Source organism: Brachyhypopomus gauderio, chromosome 3 (genome assembly GCF_052324685.1).
Source record: "Brachyhypopomus gauderio isolate BG-103 chromosome 3, BGAUD_0.2, whole genome shotgun sequence".
In the NCBI taxonomy this organism is placed as follows: domain Eukaryota; kingdom Metazoa; phylum Chordata; class Actinopteri; order Gymnotiformes; family Hypopomidae; genus Brachyhypopomus; species Brachyhypopomus gauderio.
In genome coordinates, this window is record NC_135213.1 from 34,361,819 (window position 1) to 34,385,824 (window position 24,006).

The following is a 24,006-nucleotide window of genomic DNA, read 5'->3' on the forward strand; positions in this document are numbered from 1 at the left end:
AGGGGGGTTACATTTCCTACAAGTGCGACTTTGCGACTTTTAATTATTGATCTACTCATATTGTCTTAATTGTCTGATTTAGAAATTCAGTTTTTCAGTTTTTACAATACTTTAATAAAAACAAATCAAATCTACACGTTTATTAGTATACCTCGTATCGCATTATAAGCAATAAAACGCAATGTTGTATTTGCAAAAGTTGCCACCAGGAGGCGGACGGGAACTACATTGCTTACAAGATGTTTGTGAATAGACTGTTTCATTGGTGCACACGTTTGATGATTAACATTTAACAAGATTACGTTTCATTGATTAGCCTGTGTAGTATGCTTCGTGAGCATGTCACTTCACTTAATTAAACGTCGTATTTTTTTTTTCAAATGATTTGACCCCTCACTTTCACAATCGGTCACTTTTCATTTCTCAAAAAAAAAATTAATCATTAGCATTAATTCATCATTCAGCATTAATGACTCTCATGAAGAAAACGTCTAATAACGGGGTGTCGCCACCTCACTCTGCGTAAAAGAGGCCCCGCCCTCCGATCGCTTTGTGACCTAAGCAGGAGGGCGGGGCCTGCCAGCCTCCAGCGATCGTATTGCTGGTTGGCCGCGAACGCAAGGACCCGACTGCGTTGAACGGTGTATGTGCAGGGCAGAGCCAGGGACACCACCAGTCCAGTTGGGTCACCAGTGGAGGATCTTCATGCGTCCACGACAGGCATAAATAAACAAGGAATGTGGGATTTACAGAATGCCCAACAGCGTTGGAAAGAGATTTAAACCCACCAAATACATCCCAGTGTCCACTGCTGCCACACTCCTCGTGGGATCGACCACTTTGTTCTTCGTGTTTACGTAAGTTTTGCGGAGATTTCACTTCATCGTTGACTAGGTGCGTGTTGGGAGAAATCGCGCATGTATCGCCTCCTAAGCGCAATCTGCATCCAGCGCGTTATTATGTGACAGTGATCTCCACCAGGCCTGGTTCTCTTCACCCCCCTGTGGACTATGTGCTTGCTGAGTTCGTTGGTATATTACTGACATGGTGTTTCACTGCTGGAAATGCGAATGCTAAAAACTTTGAACGATATAAATATTTCCTGTTTTGTAATTGAAACGCTGCGTTGTTCGTTGGCCCAATAATGTTTTTTCGACTGGTACTGGACTATATGTGGAAGAGTGCAGTCGAAATGAGGAGACGAATGGGAGTCATTGGAATATAGTGCAATACAGATCGCATGGAGAGCTGAACTAGCTTGGAGAGAACAGAGTTCGTAATGAGCAGATCTCACTAGCTTGGAGAGAACAGAGTTCGTAATGAGCAGATCTCACTAGCTTGGAGAGAACAGAGTTCGTAATGAGCAGATCTCACTAGCTTGGAGAGAACAGAGTTCGTAAAGAGCAGATCTCACTAGCTTGGAGAGAACAGAGTTCGTAAAGAGCAGATCTCACTAGCTTGGAGAGAACAGAGTTCGTAAAGAGCAGATCTCACTAGCTTGGAGAGAACAGAGTTCGTAATGAGCAGATCTCACTAGCTTGGAGAGAACAGAGTTCGTGCAGAACAGATCTCACTAGTATGGAGAGAACAGAGTTCGTGCAGAACAGATCTCACTATGGAGAGAACAGAGTTTGTAATGAGCAGATCTCACTAGTATGGAGAGAACAGAGTTCGTAAAGAGCAGATCTCGCTAGTATGGAGAGAACAGAGTTCGTAAAGAGCAGATCTCACTAGCTTGGAGAGAACAGAGATTGTATCGAACAGATCTCACTACCTTGGGTGAGAACCGAGTTCGTATAGAACATCTTACTAGCTTGAAGAGTGCAGAGTTTGTATACTATAGATTTCACTAGCTTGGAGAGAGGAGAATTAGTATAGTACAGATTTCACAACCATGGAGAGTGAAGAGTTTGTAAGATGTAGTGGAATGCTTCTAAAACTGTAACATAAATATTGGGTTGTGCCTACAGTTTTATTGTGTGTGTGTGTGTGTGTGTGTGCAGGCGCACTTGTTTGCACATGTGTTTTCATGCTCTGTATAGAATAACGTTATAGATTAATGTTCAGGCTTCATGTGACTTTTGTTTAATGAGAATTAGATTAGTGTAACCTTTGAAAAATTTGTTGGAAGTTGATATGAAGTTCACTCATTTCTCTTGACACATTTACATGATTAGTGCAGTGCACTGAAGGCTTAAGTCATTCATTACTGACTGTTGGTCTTAATCCTCAACATAAACGCTATCATATAATAGTGCTATTACCGAGGGTAACTGAGGGTATTCTGTTGTATTTTGGTTTCTCCACCTGAAAACGTGTCCAAGTTAAAGGATCATACACTGCTCTTAAATGTTACTTTTATTGATTTGATAACTAATTTATATTTATAAGAAAAATGCATTCTTGCTTTTTGTTTTTCATGCTGTCACTCACAAGTCGGCTCCGTATGTAATATATAATTCAGGAAAGGGAGGAGTCAGCTCACTGTATAGTTTTATATCGTTCAGGAGAGGGAGGAGTCAGCTCACTGTATGGTTTAATATAGTTCAGGAGAGGGAGGAGTCAGCTCACTGTATGATTTAATATAGTTCAGGAGAGGGAGGAGTCAGCTCATTGTATGGTTTTATATCGTTCAGGAGAGGGAGGAGTCAGCTCACTGTATGGTTTTATATCGTTCAGGAGAGGGAGGAGTCAGCTCACTGTATAGTTTTATATTGTTCAGGAGAGGGAGGAGTCAGCTCACTGTATGGTTTTATATCGTTCAGGAGAGGGAGGAGTCAGCTCATTGTATGGTTTTATATCGTTCAGGAGAGGGAGGAGTCAGCTCACTGTATGGTTTTATATCGTTCAGGAGAGGGAGGAGTCAGCTCACTGTATAGTTTTATATTGTTCAGGAGAGGGAGGAGTCAGCTCACTGTATGGTTTTATATCGTTCAGGAGAGGGAGGAGTCAGCTCACTGTATGGTTTTATATCGTTCAAGAGAGGGAGGAGTCAGCTCACTGTATGGTTTTATATCGTTCAAGAGAGGGAGGAGTCAGCTCACTGTATTTGTTATTAAATTGCTACTGAATGACACCACTATTGTTCCTGTTGTGCTTTTTCTCATTACCTGTCAAATTCAGTCTCCTTTTCCTCCTCTTATGAAAGCCATGCAGCTGGTATCGAACGATCAGGATGAAACTAGTTTGGAGAACAACATTCACATTCTCACTAAGAACATAACTTAGGGACTGAACCAGGAACAGATGGGGTCTCTGGATTGTTGGTCTTGTAATGTTCTTAACAACGAGATTAATAAAGCCAAATGAAGAGTGTGTCCACGTCCCTCTGCATGCATAGATCAGGCTGATCTGGGATCAGATTGCACTGTTGGAGTCTTTATTTCGGTCACTGGAACACCACCAGAAAGCAGGTCTCAGAACCGTCTTCTGGTGCATGCCCTGCAGTAGGGGTGCACGATATGGACTAGAATTACGATGTGCGATAACATTGTTGGATATCCCGATATCGATGTGAACCACGATAAATTAAGATTAAAATACAGAGATGTAGTGTCTCTCTGAACAGCAGCACGTTAATTCGTTTTTTTCTTACTGTGTAATGAATCCAGAATAATTCCAAATATTTTGCAGGTTTATTCAACAATAGATTCAATCTAGGTTTATGCTTTCACGAGTGACCGTAGCGCGACTCCGCACACCTCGCGTAAAAACCTCCGCGAACGACGGAAGCGTTTAATCTTGCCGTGTCACATTCTTTGCAGTGTTGTCCGAAACGATATGTAGGCCTAGTAGTATAAAAAAAAACACCCCTCAAATACAGGGGAATGAACTTTTACCTGACCAATTTTATTGTTGCTTTGTGTATCAGGTTTGAAAAGTGCTGGAATTTAGGCTAAAGTACTTGAAAATGCTTGAAATTGTAACTACTTCGTTTCACAACAAATATCTGTCTGACTGAACAGTTCTCCTGTAATTACATTAACAAATACGAGCCTCTTGTAATTCCAGGATGAAACATGAAAGAACGTGAAGACGTTAAGATTGGGCGGTTTGAAAATAAACAACCATTAAATAATGTGATTAAAAAAGCGAATTATTTCGAATCATTTAGAGTATATGTATAAATATTTAACTCAATTAAGTTTAACGAGCTGGAAATTATTGAAATGGACCTTGAAAGTGACGTACAACTGCTTTAATTCCACCTTGTATAGGTGTATGAACCCGGCAAACATGACTGTTCTCATTGCGCTGAGACGCGGCGCGCGCGAACTTACAAAATTCGAGAGGTGCACGACCTCGTGAACCGACAGCGCGCGAGACCATCGCGCACGGGCGAAGCCACCGTGATTATGTTATTTTCGCCTTGCGGACCCTCGCGCTGCGTCAAGTGTAAACCAGGCTTAAATCAAATCGCGTGTCTGACGAGCGTGTTCACCTCACTCTGCCTCTTGCCTACTTACGTCACGTGATCATAGTCTGCAGCTCGAATAGCTCCCTCTATTGCTGGACGAGGATAATGCAATTTGAGTTTGCTGTTATTCAAGGAGTTATCGTGGCTCTTTCGATGTGTTTATCGTGAAACTTCACATCGCGATAACGATAAAAATACGATTCATCGTGCAGCCCTACCCTGCAGTGAGCATGTCTCTCAGGCCTTGGGTCCAGTCCAGACGATGTTACTGTACAGTCTGTCTGGGTCTGGTTGGCTCAGAACGTACAGCAGTCCAGAGTAATGAAGAACACCACATCCATCTCCTCTCTCATCCGTCCTCTCCATCAGTGGATTGAAGCTTGTTTAGATATCTGGCTAACAGTAAATCAGTGGTTAAGATATCTGGTTAACAGTTGATCAGTGGTTAAGATATCTGGTTAAGTGTAGATCAGTGGTTAGTCACGTAATCAGCTCACAAGTGGTTACTTGTCTGAATTTGATGTAGACAAAAATACCAAGTGTAAACAGCTGTTTGTCATGCTTGTCTGCTTTCGAGTGGGTCACTCGAGATGGATTTTAATAGCAGGTGGGAACACACCCTCAGAAAAGACACTGGTCATCCGTCTGTGTCGGCCGCACGCACAGACGTCTTCGCCTGGACAAAGATGCTGTTTTATGTTGTTATGTAAAAATAATCAGAAGCGAAACCAAATGTGTGCTGCTATTTTTTTCCTCCTCGTTCCTGCAGGATAAACGTGTCCGCTGGGCTCCAGAGATCAGCCTGCCATCTTGGCTTATGTTGAGGGGGAATTAGACCCACATTAAGTTTCTTATTTTAACAGCTTTAAATGCAGCTCATAAGTCCGCAGGGATATTCTCACTCTTATCAACACACTCCCAGTGGAGGAGAGCACTTACAGTACAGTTACAGCACAACACACCAAACTGACTAGCCAGTCTTCATTTTGTCTTTTATCGTGAACATGTTTTGGTCTAGATGTTTTGGTTTGTTATGGGAAAGATACCAGCAGAAAATTCTGGATTGTTTTTTGGGGGGAAAAAAAAAATCCAATCAGATTTCAGAACGAATCAAATCTGAAATATAACAGAATTACTTTCTGGAGAAGACCATTGGTTGTTGTATAATCTGGAGAAGATCATTGGTTGTTGTATAATCTGTATTCCTGGCCAATTAATTTCTTCCTGTGGGATCAATGAGTGTTTGTATTGATATCTGTATCCAACCAGAGAAGTTGGAATGGAGCCATATCTATGTCTTGGAGTTGTTTCCATAGCCAAGCTGTTCATCGACTCTTTAGTCTTTAGTAAATGAGCAGTGTTCATAAACCCTTTAGTCTTTAGTAAATGAGCAGTGTTCATAGATCGTTGGAATCCATAAATCGATTAACAGGCCAGCCAGGCCTTCAGCTGGAGTCTGTGTGATGAATAGTAAACTAAAGCATGATGACAGATTTGCTGTACTGCAGAGACGCTGTTGCTCTTGGAAACAGAGGAATCTCGAAGAGGAAGATGTGATACAGACGTTGTGGAGACTGCAGTCTGAGAACAATATCAGCAGAGGAAAGTAATGGCTTGTAGGTTAGCACATCTGTATAGAAGTAATAATGACGTGTAGGTTAGCACATCTGTATAGAAGTAATAATGACGTGTAGGTTAGCACATCTGATTGGTTTGAAATTATCGTTGTTTCTAAGATGGCGGGTTGTTCTTTTTCATATCAGTATCCATGTGTAATAGATGCTATATTACTCTTTCAGACGGAAGAACACAACAGGTAGTTGGAGGTAAAGATGGTGTTAAAACGATAGATGATGACACGGTTAATAGACAACAGACTCTCTTCAGTCTTCCACTGCCCGTGTTGGCATTGTGTTAAGGACTCAAGTCGTAAGGACTCAAGTCGTCTTCCTCTCCATGTCTAGGAATTGGGTGGTCTGACACCATGATGTATTATTTATGATTGGTAATAAATCTCTGCATGAGTCGATCAGAGATACATCAAAGGACAATGTAATAAAAAGATAGAGAGAGAAACAAGGATTAAAACTTGGATAAGTGTGGCAGAGAAAGAGAGAGAGAGACAGAAAGAGACTGAGAGGAAGAGAGACAGTGAGAGAGAGAGAGAGAGAGAGAGAGAGAGAGAGAGAAAGAGGGACAGATGTACTGATGGTACCAATTTTTGTACCGATAATTGAATTGCTCTATTATCACCAAAGGCAGTTAAAATAAGAAACGTAATCTGGGTCTAATTCATAGCAAAATGAAAGTTGCACAGATCTCCAGTTCCAGGCCCCTCCTCTTCCTCGCCAGCCCCTCCTCTTCCTCTCCAGCCTCCTTTGGGTTACACTTCAAACCCAAACACAATTCCACAGCCAATTTCACAGCACAGATTTGAAGCACAGTGCAAAATGCAAACCGAGGCCGTGCACATAATGGCCTGTGTGTGCAATCTCGTGATGTGTGTAATCTCATCTGTGGACACGGACGTGGATGCTAAACGTTGTTCCCGTTGTTGCTGTGCTTTGCTTCACACCGTGGTTCCAGGAGCCTGCGGTGCTCCTCAGGGGTTGGTCTTCACGAGCCTCAGCTAGCCAGCAGGCTCACACACCTCACAGGACCAGCCATCAACTGCGTCCATTCTTAGAAAGCTGCAGTCAAGCTCTGTAATGAAGTCTTGAACCCTCTTAACAAGAAAACCTTTAACGTTTCAGCGATGTTCTCCGTATTGAGATGTGTGGGTAGAGTTGAAACAATCTGAAGAGTGAATTCCTCCAACCTGATGTAGGAAAATATCCTTCTTGGAACTACAGTCCCCATACTCACGTTGTCACTCCTGCCATATTAATGAGATTAATTACAACAGACATCCTCTGGACAATAATCAATACTCCGCTATCTGGCTTCTGTGGGTTTGTACTTCCTCATTATTGAAGAGCTGGCCCTCATCTCCGGTATTATTGGTGACAACAGACCTTAACATATCTGCAAGTGTCTAGCTGATAAATACATAAACCATGTCTGTTTACCCAAGCAGCTCCCCACATGTCTGAGTGAGGAAAGGGCAGAGCATGTGGGTAACATGTACTCGTCCTGCTGGGGTTAGTACTCATCCACCTTGGGTTAGTACTCATCATCCTGGGGTTAGTACTCATCCACCTGGGGTTAGTACACGTCCACCTGGGGTTAGTACACGTCCACCTGGGGTTAGTACTCATCGACCTTGGGTTAGTACACGTCCACCTGGGGTTAGTACACGTCCACCTGGGGTTAGTACTCATCCACCTTGGGTTAGTACACGTCCACCTGGGGTTAGTACTCGTCCACCTGGGGTTAGTACACGTCCACCTGGGGTTAGTACTCGTCCTTCTTGGGTTATTGCTTGTGAGAGGGAATGAATTAACTGATAATCAGCTGGGTTTGGTTTAGTGGTGATGTGTGTGATGATTGTGATGGTGTGTATGATGATTGTGATGGTGTGTGTGGTGATTGTGCATTTGGTGTGTGTGGTGATTGTGTGTTTGGTGTGTGGTGATTGTGCTTTTGGTGGGTGTGGTGATTGTGTGTTTGGTTTCTGTTCATGCAGGGATTGCGCTTAGCGGACTCACTGGGCTGTAATAAATTGTTTTGTACAAGGGAGACAGATTGTGATTCATTTGTCCTTGTTGCTGTAATATTTAAGCTAAAATCTTATTTTGGATTTCAGAGCTTGAATGATCTTCACCAGGTACATGAGATCAGTTCAGTCTCCTCTAATCAACAGTACAACCTTCAATTATATCTAGCTCACCTTTCTGCCTCTCTCTCTCTCTCTCTCTGGCTCAGACAATATCAGATTAGTCATAGCAACACACAGCACAGCAACATACAACTGCAAATCCAGTTTGTATCACTGATGCAAACTGGATTTACAGTTGTATGTTGCTGTGCTGTGTGTTGCTATGACTAATCTGATATTTATGATGATTCTTAAAGCTCTTAGGACAAACGTGTGTGTGTGTGTGTGTGTGTGTGTGTGTGTGTGTATGAGGGGGTCTCCTTCCCTTTATACCACAGTCCCCTTCCTTTATACCACAGTCCCCTTCCCTTACACCACAGTCCCCTCCCCTTACACCACAGTTCCCTCCCCTTACACCACAGTTCCCTCCCCTTACACCACAGTCCCCTCCCCTTACACCACAGTCCCCTCCCCTTAATTACTGACAGAAGTAGAAAAACACAGATGCAAATTCGTTCCATTTGCCTGTAAAATTCTGAAGCACAGATGCCTATGGGACTTGTTTTGAGACGGAGCACACATTCTCTAGAACGCACTCTCTAGAACACACTCTCTAGAACGCACTCTCTAGAACGCACTCTCTAGAACACACTCTCTAGAACACACTCTCGTAACAGTTTCAGAAGCTCCATAAATGTGATTTTTGTGCTGTGTTGCTTTGTGAAAGGGCCCTGGGCCAGCTGAGCACTAGCAGTGCTTTCATTTGAAATTCGAATTATGCTCAAACCGATTAGGGCTTCATTCAGCAAAGACATATAAAGAGGAATCATTGCTATCTGCTGTTATCTGCATTCCTGATTTCATATGTTATCTTTTACTAAGCACAGATGATTTTCTAGTGTGGTTCTAGCAGTCCTTCCCTGTTGAACTAGATGAAATCCATCTAGATGAAATCCATCTAGTTCTAGTATCCATGGCAGTGCGTTGACGGACAAGTCCTCCTTCATTCTTCCCAACATTCCTGTGATTTCTTCACACAGACAGGATGTTGTGCTTGGCCCGTCTGCGCGGGGGGCTCTATAGGTAGAATAAAGAGGTTCACGCCATCACATGACCTCACTGTTTTCTTTCTGCTCCTTTGAAGAACCCAGGGTAGGGTAGGACTGGGGGTGGAGGGGGGGGGGGGTGTATGACTGGGGGGGCAGGCATCATGGGTCTTCTTTGTGGAGTGCATCTTTAGTGTCTGTGTTAACATTTTTAAGAAACAAAGATTAATCATTTAGGCCCAGTTTACAATTTATCTTGCCATAGACATGATCTATTTTGTATCCCTTTTAACCTCAGGACCCGCAAACAAATGATCTGGTAGAAATCTTTCCTGCTCAGGATTTATTCAAACTTGCATGACGGTACCATATGTCTAAAGGTGGAGGGGGCTATTTTTACTTGATGAACATTTTTCTCTCCTATACCAGGCCCTGATTGGTTGATGAAAGAGGGGCAGGTCTTGGCTGAGCAACACCAGGCCCTGATTGGTTGATGAAGAGAGGCCAGGTCTTGACTGAGTCCTTCTCTATATGAGCTTTGTTCATTTTCATTCCTAATTGTATTGTAAGGGTGGAGTATTATAAGAGAGGATGTGGTGTATTTTAAGGGAGGAGGTGTATTGTAAGGGTGGTGTATTATAAGGGAGGAGGTGTATTGTAAGGGAGATGGTGTATTTTATGGGAGGAGGTGTATTGTAAGGGTGGTGTATTATAAGGGAGGAGGTGTATTGTAAGGGAGATGGTGTATTATAAGGGAGGAGGTGTATTGTAAGGGAGATGGTGTATTATAAGGGAGGAGGTGTATTGTAAGGGTGGTGTATTTTAAGGGAGGAGGTGTATTGTAAGGGTGGTGTATTATAAGGGAGGAGGTGTATTGTAAGGGTGGAGTATTATAAGAGAGGAGGTGTGTTGTAAGGGAGATGGTGTATTTTAAGGGAGGAGGTGTATTGTAAGGGTGGTGTATTTTAAGGGAGGAGGTGTATTGTAAGGGTGGTGTATTATAAGGGAGGAGGTGTATTGTAAGGGTGGTGTATTGTAAGGGTGAAGTATTATAAGAGAGGAGGTGTGTTGTAAGGGAGATGGTGTATTTTAACGGAGGAGGTGTATTTTATGGGAGGAGGTGTATTGTAAGGGTGGTGTATTGTAAGGGAGGATGTGTATTGTAAGGGTGGTGTATTGTAAGTGTGGTGTATTGTAAGGGTGGTGTATTATAAGGCAGGGGGTGTATTATAAGGGAGGAGGTATATTGTAAGGGTGGTGTATTGTAAGGGTGGTGTATTATAAGGAAGGAGGTATATTGTAGGGTGGTGTATTGTAAGGGTGGTGTATTATAAGGGAGGAGGTGTATTGTAAGGGTGGTGTATTGTAAGGGTGGTGTATTATAAGGGAGGAGGTGTATTGTAAGGGTGGTGTATTATAAGGGAGGAGGTGTATTGTAAGGGTGGTGTATTATAAGGGAGGAGGTGTATTGTAAGGGTGGTGTATTATAAGGGAGGAGGTGTATTGTAATGGTGGTGTATTGTAAGGGTGGTGTATTATAAGGGAGGAGGTGTATTGTAAGGTAGGAGGTGTATTGTAAGGGTGGTGTATTTTAAGGGTGGTGTATTATAAGGGAGGTGGTGTATTGTAAGGGAGGAGGTGTATTGTAAGGGTGGTGTATTATAAGGGAGGAGGTGTATTGTAAGGGTGGTGTATTGTAAGGGTGAAGTATTATAAAAGAGGAGGTGTGTTGTAAGGGAGATGGTGTATTTTAACGGAGGAGGTGTATTGTAAGGGTGGTGTATTGTAAGGGTGGTGTATTATAAGGCAGGGGGTGTATTATAAGGGAGGAGGTATATTGTAAGGGTGGTGTATTGTAAGGGTGGTGTATTATAAGGAAGGAGGTGTATTGTAGGGTGGTGTATTGTAAGGGTGGTGTATTATAAGGGAGGAGGTGTATTGTAAGGGTGGTGTATTGTAAGGGTGGTGTATTGTAAGGGAGGAGGTGTATTGTAAGGGTGGTGTATTATAAGGGAGGAGGTGTATTGTAAGGGTGGTGTATTATAAGGGAGGAGGTGTATTGTAAGGGTGGTGTATTATAAGGGAGGAGGTGTATTGTAAGGGTGGTGTATTGTAAGGGAGGAGGTGTATTGTAAGGGTGGTGTATTGTAAGGGAGGAGGTGTATTGTAAGGGTGGTGTATTGTAAGGGAGGAGGTGTATTGTAAGGGTGGTGTATTGTAAGGGAGGAGGTGTATTGTAAGGGTGGTGTATTGTAAGGGAGGAGGTGTATTGTAAGGGTGGTGTATTGTAAGGGAGGAGGTGTATTGTAAGGGTGGTGTATTATAAGGGAGGAGGTGTATTGTAAGGGTGGTGTATTGTAAGGGAGGTGGTGTATTGTAAGGGTGGTGTATTATAAGGGAGGAGGTGTATTGTAAGGGTGGTGTATTGTAAGGGAGGAGGTGTATTGTAAGGGTGGTGTATTATAAGGGAGGAGGTGTATTGTAAGGGTGGTGTATTGTAAGGGAGGAGGTGTATTGTAAGGGTGGTGTATTATAAGGGAGGAGGTGTATTGTAAGGGTGGTGTATTGTAAGGGAGGAGGTGTATTGTAAGGGTGGTGTATTGTAAGGGAGGAGGTGTATTGTAAGGGTGGTGTATTATAAGGCAGGGGGTGTATTATAAGGGAGGAGGTATATTGTAAGGGTGGTGTATTGTAAGGGTGGTGTATTATAAGGAAGAAGGTGTATTGTAGGGTGGTGTATTGTAAGGGTGGTGTATTATAAGGGAGGAGGTGTATTGTAAGGGTGGTGTATTGTAAGGGTGGTGTATTATAAGGGAGGAGGTGTATTGTAAGGGTGGTGTATTGTAAGGGAGGAGGTAAGGGTGGTGTATTATAAGGGAGGAGGTGTATTGTAAGGGTGGTGTATTATAAGGGAGGAGGTGTATTGTAAGGGTGGTGTATTATAAGGGAGGAGGTGTATTGTAAGGGTGGTGTATTATAAGGGAGGAGGTGTATTGTAAGGGTGGTGTATTATAAGGGAGGAGGTGTATTGTAAGGGTGGTGTATTATAAGGGAGGAGGTGTATTGTAAGGGTGGTGTATTATAAGGGAGGAGGTGTATTGTAAGGGAGGTGTATTGTAAGGGAGGAGGTGTATTGTAAGGGTGGTGTATTTTAAGGGTGGTGTATTATAAGGGAGGTGGTGTATTGTAAGGGAGGAGGTGTATTGGTTGGTCATGTGGTGATGGAGTAACTACAGGTAATGTTCTACCAGAGTTCTTACACTGTGCTGTGCGTCGGGTCAGTTCTGTTTGTTCAGTGTCTCCTCTCACTGCCTCACTGTGAGCGTATTAATAGAAGGGACCTTCAGTCTAAAAAAAGCTATTATACATGGAGTATTTAGTGTGTGGGCTTGCGTGTCTGCGTGTGTGTGCATGTCTGTGTGCATGTCTGTGTGCATGTCTGTGTGCGTGTCTGTGTGTGTGTGTGTGTGTGCGTACATGTTACATCTAGATGAGAGTCATGTTCTTATTTCATATCTGGTCTCTCAAGAGGCAGTCTACTATTTTCACAGCACGAATACACTCTCTCTCTCTCTCTCTCTCTCTCTCTCTCTCTCTCCCTCTCTCTCTCTCTCCCTCTCTCTCTCTCTCCCCCTCTCTCTCTCTCTCTCTCTACTGTAGACTTCATTACCCTTTTATTTGTAATGAGAGGTGGTTTGACTTCTCTGGTTGTCATAACTCCCTGTTTTAAAGACACTCAGAATTCATATCCTGCACTGACGGTGTGTAGTAGCTGACGTAGTAGCTGACGCAGTTGTTAAGCGTTTCTCTAGAAGACGGAGAACATAAGCAGATGGAGGAGGAGCCAGCGGCCGTGTGATGGCGTTGTCCTCCAGCGCTGGTTTGACACGCAACAGTGCAAAACAAAAACACCAAGGCTGATGGGGTTGGTGGTGTGAACTAGTTCTTCATGCTGTCACTGTGGGGTCGTTTGGCTGCGGACTCTGACCTTGGGAAAGGTCATTGACCCCCATACACATCTGCTGCTGAATTTTCAGTTGAACGAGTTTATGTATGTGTGTGCGTGCTTGTGTAGGAGTCCATGTGTTTGTGTGGTTTTTTTTTGTGTGTTTGTACGTGTGTGTGTGTGTGGGGGGGGGGGGGGGGGGTCTAGTGTGTGAGTGGTAGCTGGGGAGTGTGTGTGTGGTCTTGTGTGTGTGTGTGTGTGTGTGTGTATGTCTGTATGTGGTGAATTAGACAATCATGACTGCAGTTATGGATATGAATGTGGACAAAGGCTCCACTTAATTCAGTGAATTCAGTTCAGATGTTGGGAGAGTGACTGATGTTCTGTCTAACACTGCTGGTGGGTTTTAGTCAGTGTTCATGTTTTAACTGAAACAGGACCGCCATGTGCCTGTATAAATAGCTCTTCATCTGACCCACCCAACATGAAAATGCATCAAGCAAGCATGAATATGCATCAGATATTTTGAACTGTGTCTTGAGGTTTATCATGCTCTTCATTAACAGTTAAACAAGGCTTCCCTCTGGGACTGTGCTATGAACTGACTGCTTTTTCATTCTTTTACATAGACTCTGCTGGTATCTCTGCTGGTATCTCTGTTGGTATGTATGCTGATTGGTATGGATGTAACTACTCGCTTTTTTCAAAAGATTCAGATTACAAATTTAGATCAAAACAAGATTTAAATGTAGGATAACACTTTACATTAAGTGGGCAGTTGTGGCCTGGCGGTTAGGGAACTGGTCTTGTGACCGGAGGGTCGTGGGTTCGATTCCCAGACCTGAGGTCATGACTGAGGTGCCCCTGAGCAAGGCCCTTAACCCTCAATTGCTCACTTGTATATAAAAAAAATGAGATAAAAATGTAAGTCACTCTGGATAAGGGCGTCTGCCAAATGCCATAAAATGTAAATGTAAAGTGTTTACTTACTAACGTAAAGTAATGCATTAGTTAACATGAACAACACATTAACAATAATTAACTAACGTTAAGTAAACATGTAGCAGTTACAGGTCCTGTTTTGGCTCTTTGTTGCTCGCACATTTTTTGGTGCGACCTTAAAGGAATATATTACATTGTACTGATTGTACCTACATAAGTAATGAGAACCTGGAAATATCCAGAATCTATCAGCATAGGAACTGAAGTGTGTCCATACTGTTTTTAGCTCTTTAGTGCCTTGTGGTCCAAACTAAAACACTAAAGCTCTAAAAAGGTGCGAGCAACAAAGAGCTAAAACAGGAGCTGCAACTGTTACATGTTTACTTAACGTTAGTTAATTATTGTTAATGTGTTACTTCATGTGTTGTTCATGTTAAGTAATGCATTACTTCACGTTAGTAAGTAAACACTTAATGTAAAGTGTTACCAAAAGTAGCAAAGCAGCAAAAGTGGAAAAAAGTGGCGGATCATTGCTGGTGAACACCTCGGAGAACATTCAGAGAAGAACCTCCTTGTCTGGCCAACACTGGCCTCACCTTCACGTCATAGTTCAAAGTACCTAAATCAGAACAGCGTTTACCTCACACTGGACACCAGGACCTAAACAAAACACTGCAAAACATTAATTTTGTTTCAGCCTGTCAGATTTGCACACAAGTATCTGTCACACATTGATCAGTGCTTAGCAGCCAGCAGTCTGTCTTCTGTTAGCCCAGACAGAAATGCCACCAGTAGGGAGGAAGAGATGTAATTCATTCCCCCATAAGAGGAGTGAGTCTGTGCTATAAACCTGACCTTTAACCCCAGTCTCAACACGAGAGCCCCAGGATCCTCCTGAGGATCTGACAAACAGCTCCTGTTTGCTTCTCCTGTTCCAGATGCTGGAGGTAAACGCACTCTTAGAGCCATGACTGGGCCAGTTATACAGCCCCCAGCACCAGTTATACAGCCGCCAGCACCAGTTATACAGCCGCCAGCACCAGTTATACAGCCCCTACCACCAGTTATACAGCACCTACCACCAGTTATACAGCCCCCAGCACCAGTTATACAGCCCCTACCACCAGTTATACAGCCCCCAGCACCAGTTATACAGCCCCTACCACCAGTTATACAGCCCCTACCACCAGTTATACAGCCGCCAGCACCAGTTATACACCCCCTACCACCAGTTATACACCCCCTACCACCAGTTATACAGCCCCCACCACCAGTTATACAGCCCCTACCACCAGTTATACAGCCGCCAGCACCAGTTATACAGCCCCTACCACCAGTTATACAGCCCCCAGCACCAGTTATACAGCCCCTACCACCAGTTATACAGCCCCTACCACCAGTTATACAGCCCCTACCACCAGTTATACAGCCCCCAGCACCAGTTATACAGCCCCTACCACCAGTTATACAGCCCCCAGCACCAGTTATACAGCCCCCAGCACCAGTTATACAGCCCCCAGCACCAGTTATACAGCCCCTACTACCAGTTATACAGCACCTACCGCCAGTTATACAGCCCCCAGCACCAGTTATACAGCCCCTACCACCAGTTATACAGCCCCCACCACCAGTTATACAGCACCTACCGCCAGTTATACAGCCCCCAGCACCAGTTATACAGCCCCTACCACCAGTTATACAGCCCCTACCACCAGTTATACAGCCCCCAGCACCAGTTATACAGCCCCCAGCACCAGTTATACACCCCCCAGCACCAGTTATACAGCCCCCACCACCAGTTATACAGCCCCCACCACCAGTTATACAGCCCCCAGCACCAGTTATACAGCCGCCAGCACCAGTTATACACCCCCTACCACCAGTTATACAGCCGCCAGCACCAGTTATACAGCCCCCAGCACCAGTTATACAGCCCCCACCGCCAGTTATACAGCCCCCACCGCCAGTTATACAGCCCCCACCATTAGTTATACACCCCCTACCACCAGTTATACAGCCGCCAGCAACAGTTATACAGCCCCTACCACCAGTTATACAGCCCCCAGCACCAGTTATACAGCCCCTACCACCAGTTATACAGCCCCTACCACCAGTTATACACCCCCCTACCACCAGTTATACACCCCCTACCACCAGTTATACACCCCCTACCACCAGTTATACAGCCCCTACCACCAGTTATACAGCCCCTACCACCAGTTATACACCCCCTACCACCAGTTATACAGCCCCTACCACCAGTTATACAGCCCCTACCACCAGTTATACACCCCCTACCACCAGTTATACAGCCCCTACCATCAGTTATACAGCCCCCAGCACCAGTTATACAGCACCCACCACCAGTTATACAGCCCCTACCACCAGTTATACAGCCCCCAGCACCAGTTATACAGCACCTACCACCAGTTATACAGCCCCCAGCACCAGTTATACAGCCCCTACCACCAGTTATACAGCCCCCAGCACCAGTTATACAGCCCCCAGCACCAGTTATACAGCCCCTACCACCAGTTATACAGCCCCTACCACCAGTTATACAGCCCCTACCACCAGTTATACAGCCCCTACCATCAGTTATACAGCCCCCACCACCAGTTATACAGCCCCCAGCACCAGTTATACAGCCCCTACCACCAGTTATACAGCCCCTACCACCAGTTATACAGCCCCTACCACCAGTTATACAGCCCCTACCACCAGTTATACAGCCCCCAGCACCAGTTATACAGCCCCTACCACCAGCCACGTTCCACAGCCCGCGTTTTCTCTTACGAGGGTGCGGCAGCAGTCTGAGGGCTGGGGGAGGGGCCTTTATTTTTAGGCTTTGCATAACTAGAGCAACGTAGCCTTTCATTTAAAGATACAGCGCGGGTGTCTGCCGGGCCCAGGAGTCCACCAGCAGCTGAGATCCAGCACGTGTGGACGGTGCTGAAGACGGCGTCCTTCACCTGTTCTGTCTCCCAGTGATCCTTCCTGTCTGGCCTGGGCGGCGTTCTTCACCATTCTTCACCATTCTTCACCGTTCTTCACCGTTCTTCTCCGTTCTTCTGTTTCCCAGTGATCCTTCTGTGCTTCTGTATCTCCAGCTCTCTTATCTTCTCTTTCCTTCATCTCTCCTTCAGTCCTCTTGTCATGGGTATTAACTTTATAAGCCAATAGATCTTCCATTTTTGAGGAAAAAAAACTCTTCCCTCTCTCACCCTCTCCCTCTCTTTTTTTGTCCATCTTACTCTTTCTCTCTTTCTCTCTCTCCCTCTCTCAGTCTTATGTATCTTTTGCCAGGAGACTTTATTAGGCTGGAGTTTTAGATTTGGAGTTTGTTCAGAGTTTGTGGGTCATACTGCCATATGCACACACACACACACACACACACACACACACACACACACACACACACACACACACACAGTTCACAGACGCAGTATATATATATATATATATATATATATATATATATATATATATATATATATATATATATATATATATATATATACATATATATATATACATACATATATATATATATATATATATATATATATATATATATATATATATATATATATATATATATATATATATATATATACATATATATATACATATACTGTACACATGGATACATTCACCCACATACTTACCCATGCTCATAGATTTGGAGTTTATTGTGAGTCATACTCCCATATGTGAACACACACACGCACACACACACACACACACACACACACACACACACACACAACATACACGCACACACAAACGTTACTGTCTGTATATTAACATTAAACCACTTGATCAGATTGTAGATGATTCTGACATTATTCATGTTCCTAAATTATATTCATTAGTTATATATATATTAATAGAATCTAAATATGAGGAATACAGTAGGTAAATGCTGTTAGTAGTTCATTTTAGCAGCTCACAGTGTGGATAAGGGTGTGGATCGTGCTAGTTGTGTATTCTGAGTGTGTTCTTCAGAACAGTAGCTTTGTGACTGAAACTTCACCTGCTTCTTTGTGAGTGTCGTGACCTGGTCTCTTCTGTCCAGGCTGCTGTTGTCTTTTTCACTATGAGTCGGGTGAATTTTTTTTGGCGTGACAGCATATATCAAACACCTGCTAGTATTTAGACGTTAAAAACGTGTGCCTGTCCAATGAACCCTGCCGGGAGTGTGATGGGAGTGTGAATATCAGCTGTTCCTTTGGAGACACACCTGTCATTGTGTGTGTGTGTGTGTGTGTGTGTGTGTGTGTGTGTGTGTGTGTGTGTGCATCACTCTGCAGATTTGCTAATCACAGCACCAGATTGCGTAGCATGGCTGGGACGTCTTACGTGCTCACGTGCTGACGTGACTCGTGACCAGGGTTCGAGTCCAGTGCTGCATTCAGAAATTGTTCGGACAAGCGTGTGAAGCGTTGGACACGCGTGTGAAGGGTTGGACATGTGTGTGAGGCTTTTGCACACTGAAATCCTCTTACCCTCCAGATCCATCTAACAGACACCCACAGTGTGTGTGGCTATGTATTTAGCTCGTTTATGAAGACCATGTGTCAGTGGTTTCATTGTATTCACTACATAGATGTTAGAGAATTCCATGTGAATTTGAGATTTGTGATAGAAAACAATTAATTTAACGATCTGGTTACAAGATCTGCAGTTTAATGAATCACAGAAGATCTTAAAAGAATCTGCATGGAACTCGGATGGATTCTATAAATAGTCGTTGCTTGGAGACTGAAAAGCTTTTAGATTCCAAAGGGAACAGCTGACTAGAGTTTGCCAGCAAAACCAGGACCTGCTGATTGGCTGATTGGCTGTGGGTTCTCTTCCTACCAGTGCGGTTGGCTCTGTTGATGTTATGGCCCACCTCTTGAAATTGTGTTACCTATTCTGTTGGAAGAAGTCTACACCATCTGCTCTGCAATACCACCTAACCTCGCATAAAACGTTGGTTGGAACACGGAAGAGAGAGAAAGGGAGACAGACTAACAGAAACACAGAGAGGAATCTTTATCTTACAGGACTTTGTCTTCTAGATGGTCCTGTTAAAGCGCAACACAAACCCTAACCCTAAACCCAATACCAACCCTAACCGTAAACCCAACCCCAACCCTGACCCCAAAACCTAAACCCTAATCCTAACCTCAACCCTAACCCTGTGTGTTTTTAACTGAACACTTCCCTGGAGCTCCTGCACACACAATGCTGCTGGAGGAAGATCTTTCACAGGTGGAGGACGATCATACATCATGTCATGGAGCCGGTAACACGTGTTCCTCGCCTCTCCTGTGCTCGTCATCTCCTGAAAATTTACTATTTTTAATCAATTGGATGTGCGGCAGCTCCGTAGGAAACCATGACTCGCTGGATTCAATCTGAAATGGTGAACGTGAGTGGTCAGGTCGGAGAGGGACGCAGGGTGGCCGTGTGGTTTCTGTAGATATCTCCAAATACTCTGCTTGGCTGATGAACGTGAAATTCAGCCCCACACTTTGTGTTCCACAGAGTGGTTCTCCCACGCAGACTGACTCTCAGAGGACACTGACCACACAAGTGGGAACTGGATCATGGTTATTGATCTGTGGATGTTTGGTTATCCATGAGGAGAAATCCTCACTGAAGTGTGTGTTTTTTTGGGTTTTTCTACACACTGCAGCTAAGCAACGTTGTTGTACTTATTTGTCACAGAGCTCACCCTCCCCCCCTCAAGTCTCCACGGTTACAGAGAGGTGGCATAAGCAAAGCCCGCCCCCATCTCATCCGAGCGCAGCACATTGGCCGAGAGGCGGTATAAACGCCCGTCTGTCCTGCGGTGTGACAGACCTCCCTGTCTCGGTCTGGCCTGAACAGGCAGAGCTCCAACGTTCTTGTTCAACACGCTTTTCAAACTTCTAACCCTTCTCCATAGTGGCCTCGTGGCTTTGAAACAAAGCAAGTTGTAGCATATCCTAATATCTTAGCCTCAACATCAGCAGATAGAGTCATAATCTAGCTCAAATGTTCCAGAACAATCCCCCACCTCTTCCTGCTGGCCTTCTTTGGTGCGGACGCACACACAGGACTCTATTCTAGGCCCTGTAATGGTGGTCAGGTCCCTCCCCCTCACACACCGCCGCATTAACCTGTGCCAAGATTTTTCTGAGCCGACTGTCCGCTTCACCGCCGTAGCTGCCGTGGCTCAGATTTTCCAGCGTGGGCTACAGGACTTTGCTAGCCGTGCTGCACCTTCAACACTGAAAGAAACGGTTCATGTTAGCTGGGGAACGCAAGCACTCGCAGTGCCCAGTTTTCCACCGAGGGTGGTCGTGGGGTTTGAACAGAGATCGCTCTGAGAACGCTCTGCTAATTTCTTGGTTGGAGCGGAAGGTTTGCGGCCGTCGTTATGTAAAAAAGAAGGCAGTATATATAATGAGAGTGTTGATTCATCAGCTGGTTTAGACACAGGGGCCTGCAGGTTAAATATGGCCCTTGTTTTAGTGCAGAGCTGCATCACCTGTAGGCTGTAAATCTAAAGAACTGCACAAGGTCTGTCAGATTATTTACAAGCCTGCTTCTCTCTCTCTCTCTCTCTCTCTCTCTCTCTCTCTCTATCTATCTATCTCTGTCTCTCTCTCGCTCTCTCTCTCCATCTGTCTATCTCTCTCACTTTCTTTCTCGCGTGCGCTCTCTGTCTCTCTCTCGTCCTCTCTATCAGTGTCTATCTCTGTCTCTATCTGTCTCTATCTCTGTTTCTGTCTCTCTTGGTCTCTCTATTTCTCTCTCTCTCTCTCTCTCTCTCTCTCTCTCTCTCTCTCTCTCTCTCTCTCTCTCTCTCTCTCTCTCTCCCTCCCACTCTCCACTATCACTGGTGTGTTCTGAAGCTGCTGTATATTAGTTCATTATGAATGCTAAACCTCACCAGCAGTGGGGTGAGTCTTGTCCAGGGTGAGAGGGTGTTTGCTGCCTGCAGGGTGAGGGAGTGCTACACTCCAGAAGTCTCACTCCACTTGAAAATAAACTACAGCACTGAGCAGAGAGAGTAATTCACTAATTGTGCCCGTCTTTCTGCTGACGTGCGGAGAAGGCCAGAGACAGTGGGGGTGTGTGAGATGCACTTTCAGTGTTTATTATCTGATGATACAGTAGGAGCCTTTCTGTTTTAAATGGCCTAAACCACACGCTGAGGAATACTTCGGTGTGTGTGTGTGTGTGTGTGTGTGTGTGTGTGTGTGTGTGTGTGTGTGTGTGTGTGTGTGTGTGTGTGTGTGTGTGTGTGTGTGTGTGTGTGTGTGTGTGTGTGTGTGTTTGCTCTCTGATGCTAGGCTTTTCTTCCACCCCAGTCACGAACATCACTTTGGAGGGTGGTAATTAAAGGCATCTGAGCGTGCTCTGCCCCTGCAGTGGGAGGTCACTGCTCTCAACCTCCTGTTTCAGGATCAGCTTTTCTTCCTACAACTGTAATCTCTATCATTATTAGCAAATCATCAGAACTGTTCTGAGATCAGCAGCTGCTTAGGGAGCCCCCCTCCCCCCCAGTGTAATGCTGTAGGGTACTTTAGTTGCATGCGGCTGTTGGGGCTAACACCACGGTAATGTCACCACGGTAATGTCACCACGGTAATGTCACCACGGTAATCTACATTAGGACTCGTGGTGGCTGTCAGCTGCTTCTAGTAATGCAGCACTAGACTTGTAACATCACTAATTCAAAAACAAAAACAACCTTACTACAGCCTATATTTCCTAGCTTTCCCAGCTTTATGGGGGTGCAGAGGGGTATTATCTGGGTGTGAGGGGGTATTATCTGGGTGTGGGGGGGTATTATATGGGCATGGGGGGGGTATTATCTGGGTGTGGGGGGATATTATCTGGGTGTGGGGGGTATTTTCTGGGTGTGGGGGGGTTATTATATGGGCATGGGGGGGTATTATCTGGGTGTGGGGGGGTATTTTCTGGGTGCAGAGGGGTATTATCTGGTTGCAGAGGGGTATTATCTGGGTGTGGGGGGGTATTATCTGGGCATGGGGGGGGTATTATCTGGGTGCAGAGGGGTATTATCTGGGTGTGGGGGGGTATTATCTGGGTGCAGAGGGGTATTATCTGGGTGTGGGGGGGTATTTTCTGGGTGCAGAGGGGTATTATCTGGGTGTGGGGGGGTATTTTCTGGTTGTGGGGGTATTATCTGGGTGTGGGGGGGGTATTTTCTGGGTGTGGGGGTATTATCTGGGTGCAGAGGGGTATTATCTGGGTGTGGGGGGGGTATTATCTGGGTGCAGGGTGTGGATCCTGCTGAGACTTGACTCATGGGCAATCGGGCTTGGAGAGATGACTGTGGGGGACAAGCAGGATGATGGGATAATGAATGCAGGGTGTGTACGTGTGTGTGTGTGTGTGTGTGTGTGTGTGTGTGTGTGTGTGTGTGTGTGTGTGTGTGTGTGTGTGTGTGTGTGTGTGTGTGTGTGTGTGTGTGTGCTGTTGCTTATATAACACTACAGTAAACTAACTAGAGGAGGAGGGGAGACGTTGGCAAACATGATCCATTAATTGGATCAGAACACAATCAGGCTGGACTCAGCCAGGCTTGGCTGTCCGTGGTTGTGCTACAGGGTTACTGAGACCTGTGACGATCTGCTATTGACGTAAAACTGAGATCTTTATACAGATCCCAGGTCTGTGTTCTTCAGGATTAGGTAACGGCTCCCCCCTGAGGACTGGAGCTCCCACACTACTGGTCTCTTCCAGAACTCTGTATGAGGCTCTCTGTCAGGGGCGTGACCACAGGGTGGGTGGGGCTGGGGGGGTGGAGACACGCGGTGAGGGGAGTGGCCACAGGGTGGGTGGGGCTGGGGGGGGGGGGGGGGTAGAGACACAAGGTGAGGGGCGTGACCACATGGTGGGTGGGGCTGGGGGGGTGGAGACACGCGGTGAGGGGCGTGGCCACAGGGTGAGTGTTGCTGGGTGGAAGACCCTCCTTTGGGCGTGGTGCTCTCTTTGAGGCGTGTCTTGTAGTCTGCTACGCCAAACGTGCTACCTGTTGTGTCCTTTCCCGAGAGCGTCACACATTTCCATGACAATTGAGCAGTGTGTCTCAGGCTGTGAGCAATAATCTAACAACAGATCTGAGTTCTCTCCGCCCACCATGGCTGTGATTCATGCCCCTTTTTTCCACACCATGCGAGAAGTAATTAATTCTGAGCCCAGTGGGCTCACAAAGTCTGAAGCAACGGACTGAAATGGAGGAGGTTTTTTTGCATGTTGAGGAAAAAGTTCACAGTAATCCCAAGAATTTCTAATAATATAATTCAGAGTGAAGGGTGGAGTCTCATGGTGGGCGTGTCCCTCGGGAGTCTCATGGTGGGCGTGTCCCTCGGGAGTGTCATGTGGGAGTGTCAGTTCGAACCCTCACATTGGTTTTCAGGAAATCACTGGGAGCAATGTTGGGTTTACATTTCTTGGATACACTTATGTTTTTTTTTATTTTATCAGTAGTGCTTTGAAATGGTTCCACCTTGAGAATAATGGAACAGTGGATGTTTGTGAGAGTTTCTCCAACGCCATAACCACTCGTGTTGACCTACCAGAGGGCCGTGTTAAGGCCACGTTGAGCTGGGCTGTACGGATGGATCGTCCCTGGAGCGGCGGCCATCTTTGCACCCCTGCCGTGCGTTGCGCTGTACACAAGCGTCTCTCTTCTCCAAGTTTCACTCCCACAATCGAGATCTTACTCATCAGACCCTGTAGGCCAAACTGCAGGCATTCCCACCCCCAGATGAAGGAGGCTGTTTTCTCCTGCTCAGCTGGAGTGTGTGAGCATGTGCTGGTGCAAGAATGTCTCCCAATGTCGTCACTCCGACTCAATGCTGCTTCTCCTGACCTTTCTCCTGACCTT

At 45.2% G+C, this 24,006-nt stretch overlaps 1 protein-coding gene across 1 annotated transcript in view; it reads left to right on the plus strand.

Moving 5' to 3' along the window:
- The first annotated feature begins 584 nt into the window (after positions 1 to 584).
- The window catches only part of zdhhc8b (zDHHC palmitoyltransferase 8b), a 53,387-nt gene continuing 29,965 nt past the window's right edge, over positions 585 to 24,006 (plus strand). Inside the window, exon 1 of the mRNA XM_076997854.1 lies at positions 585 to 857. Coding sequence (XP_076853969.1) covers positions 754 to 857 — 104 coding nt within the window. The 5' untranslated portion in view covers positions 585 to 753. The remainder of the gene's footprint in view (positions 858 to 24,006) is intronic.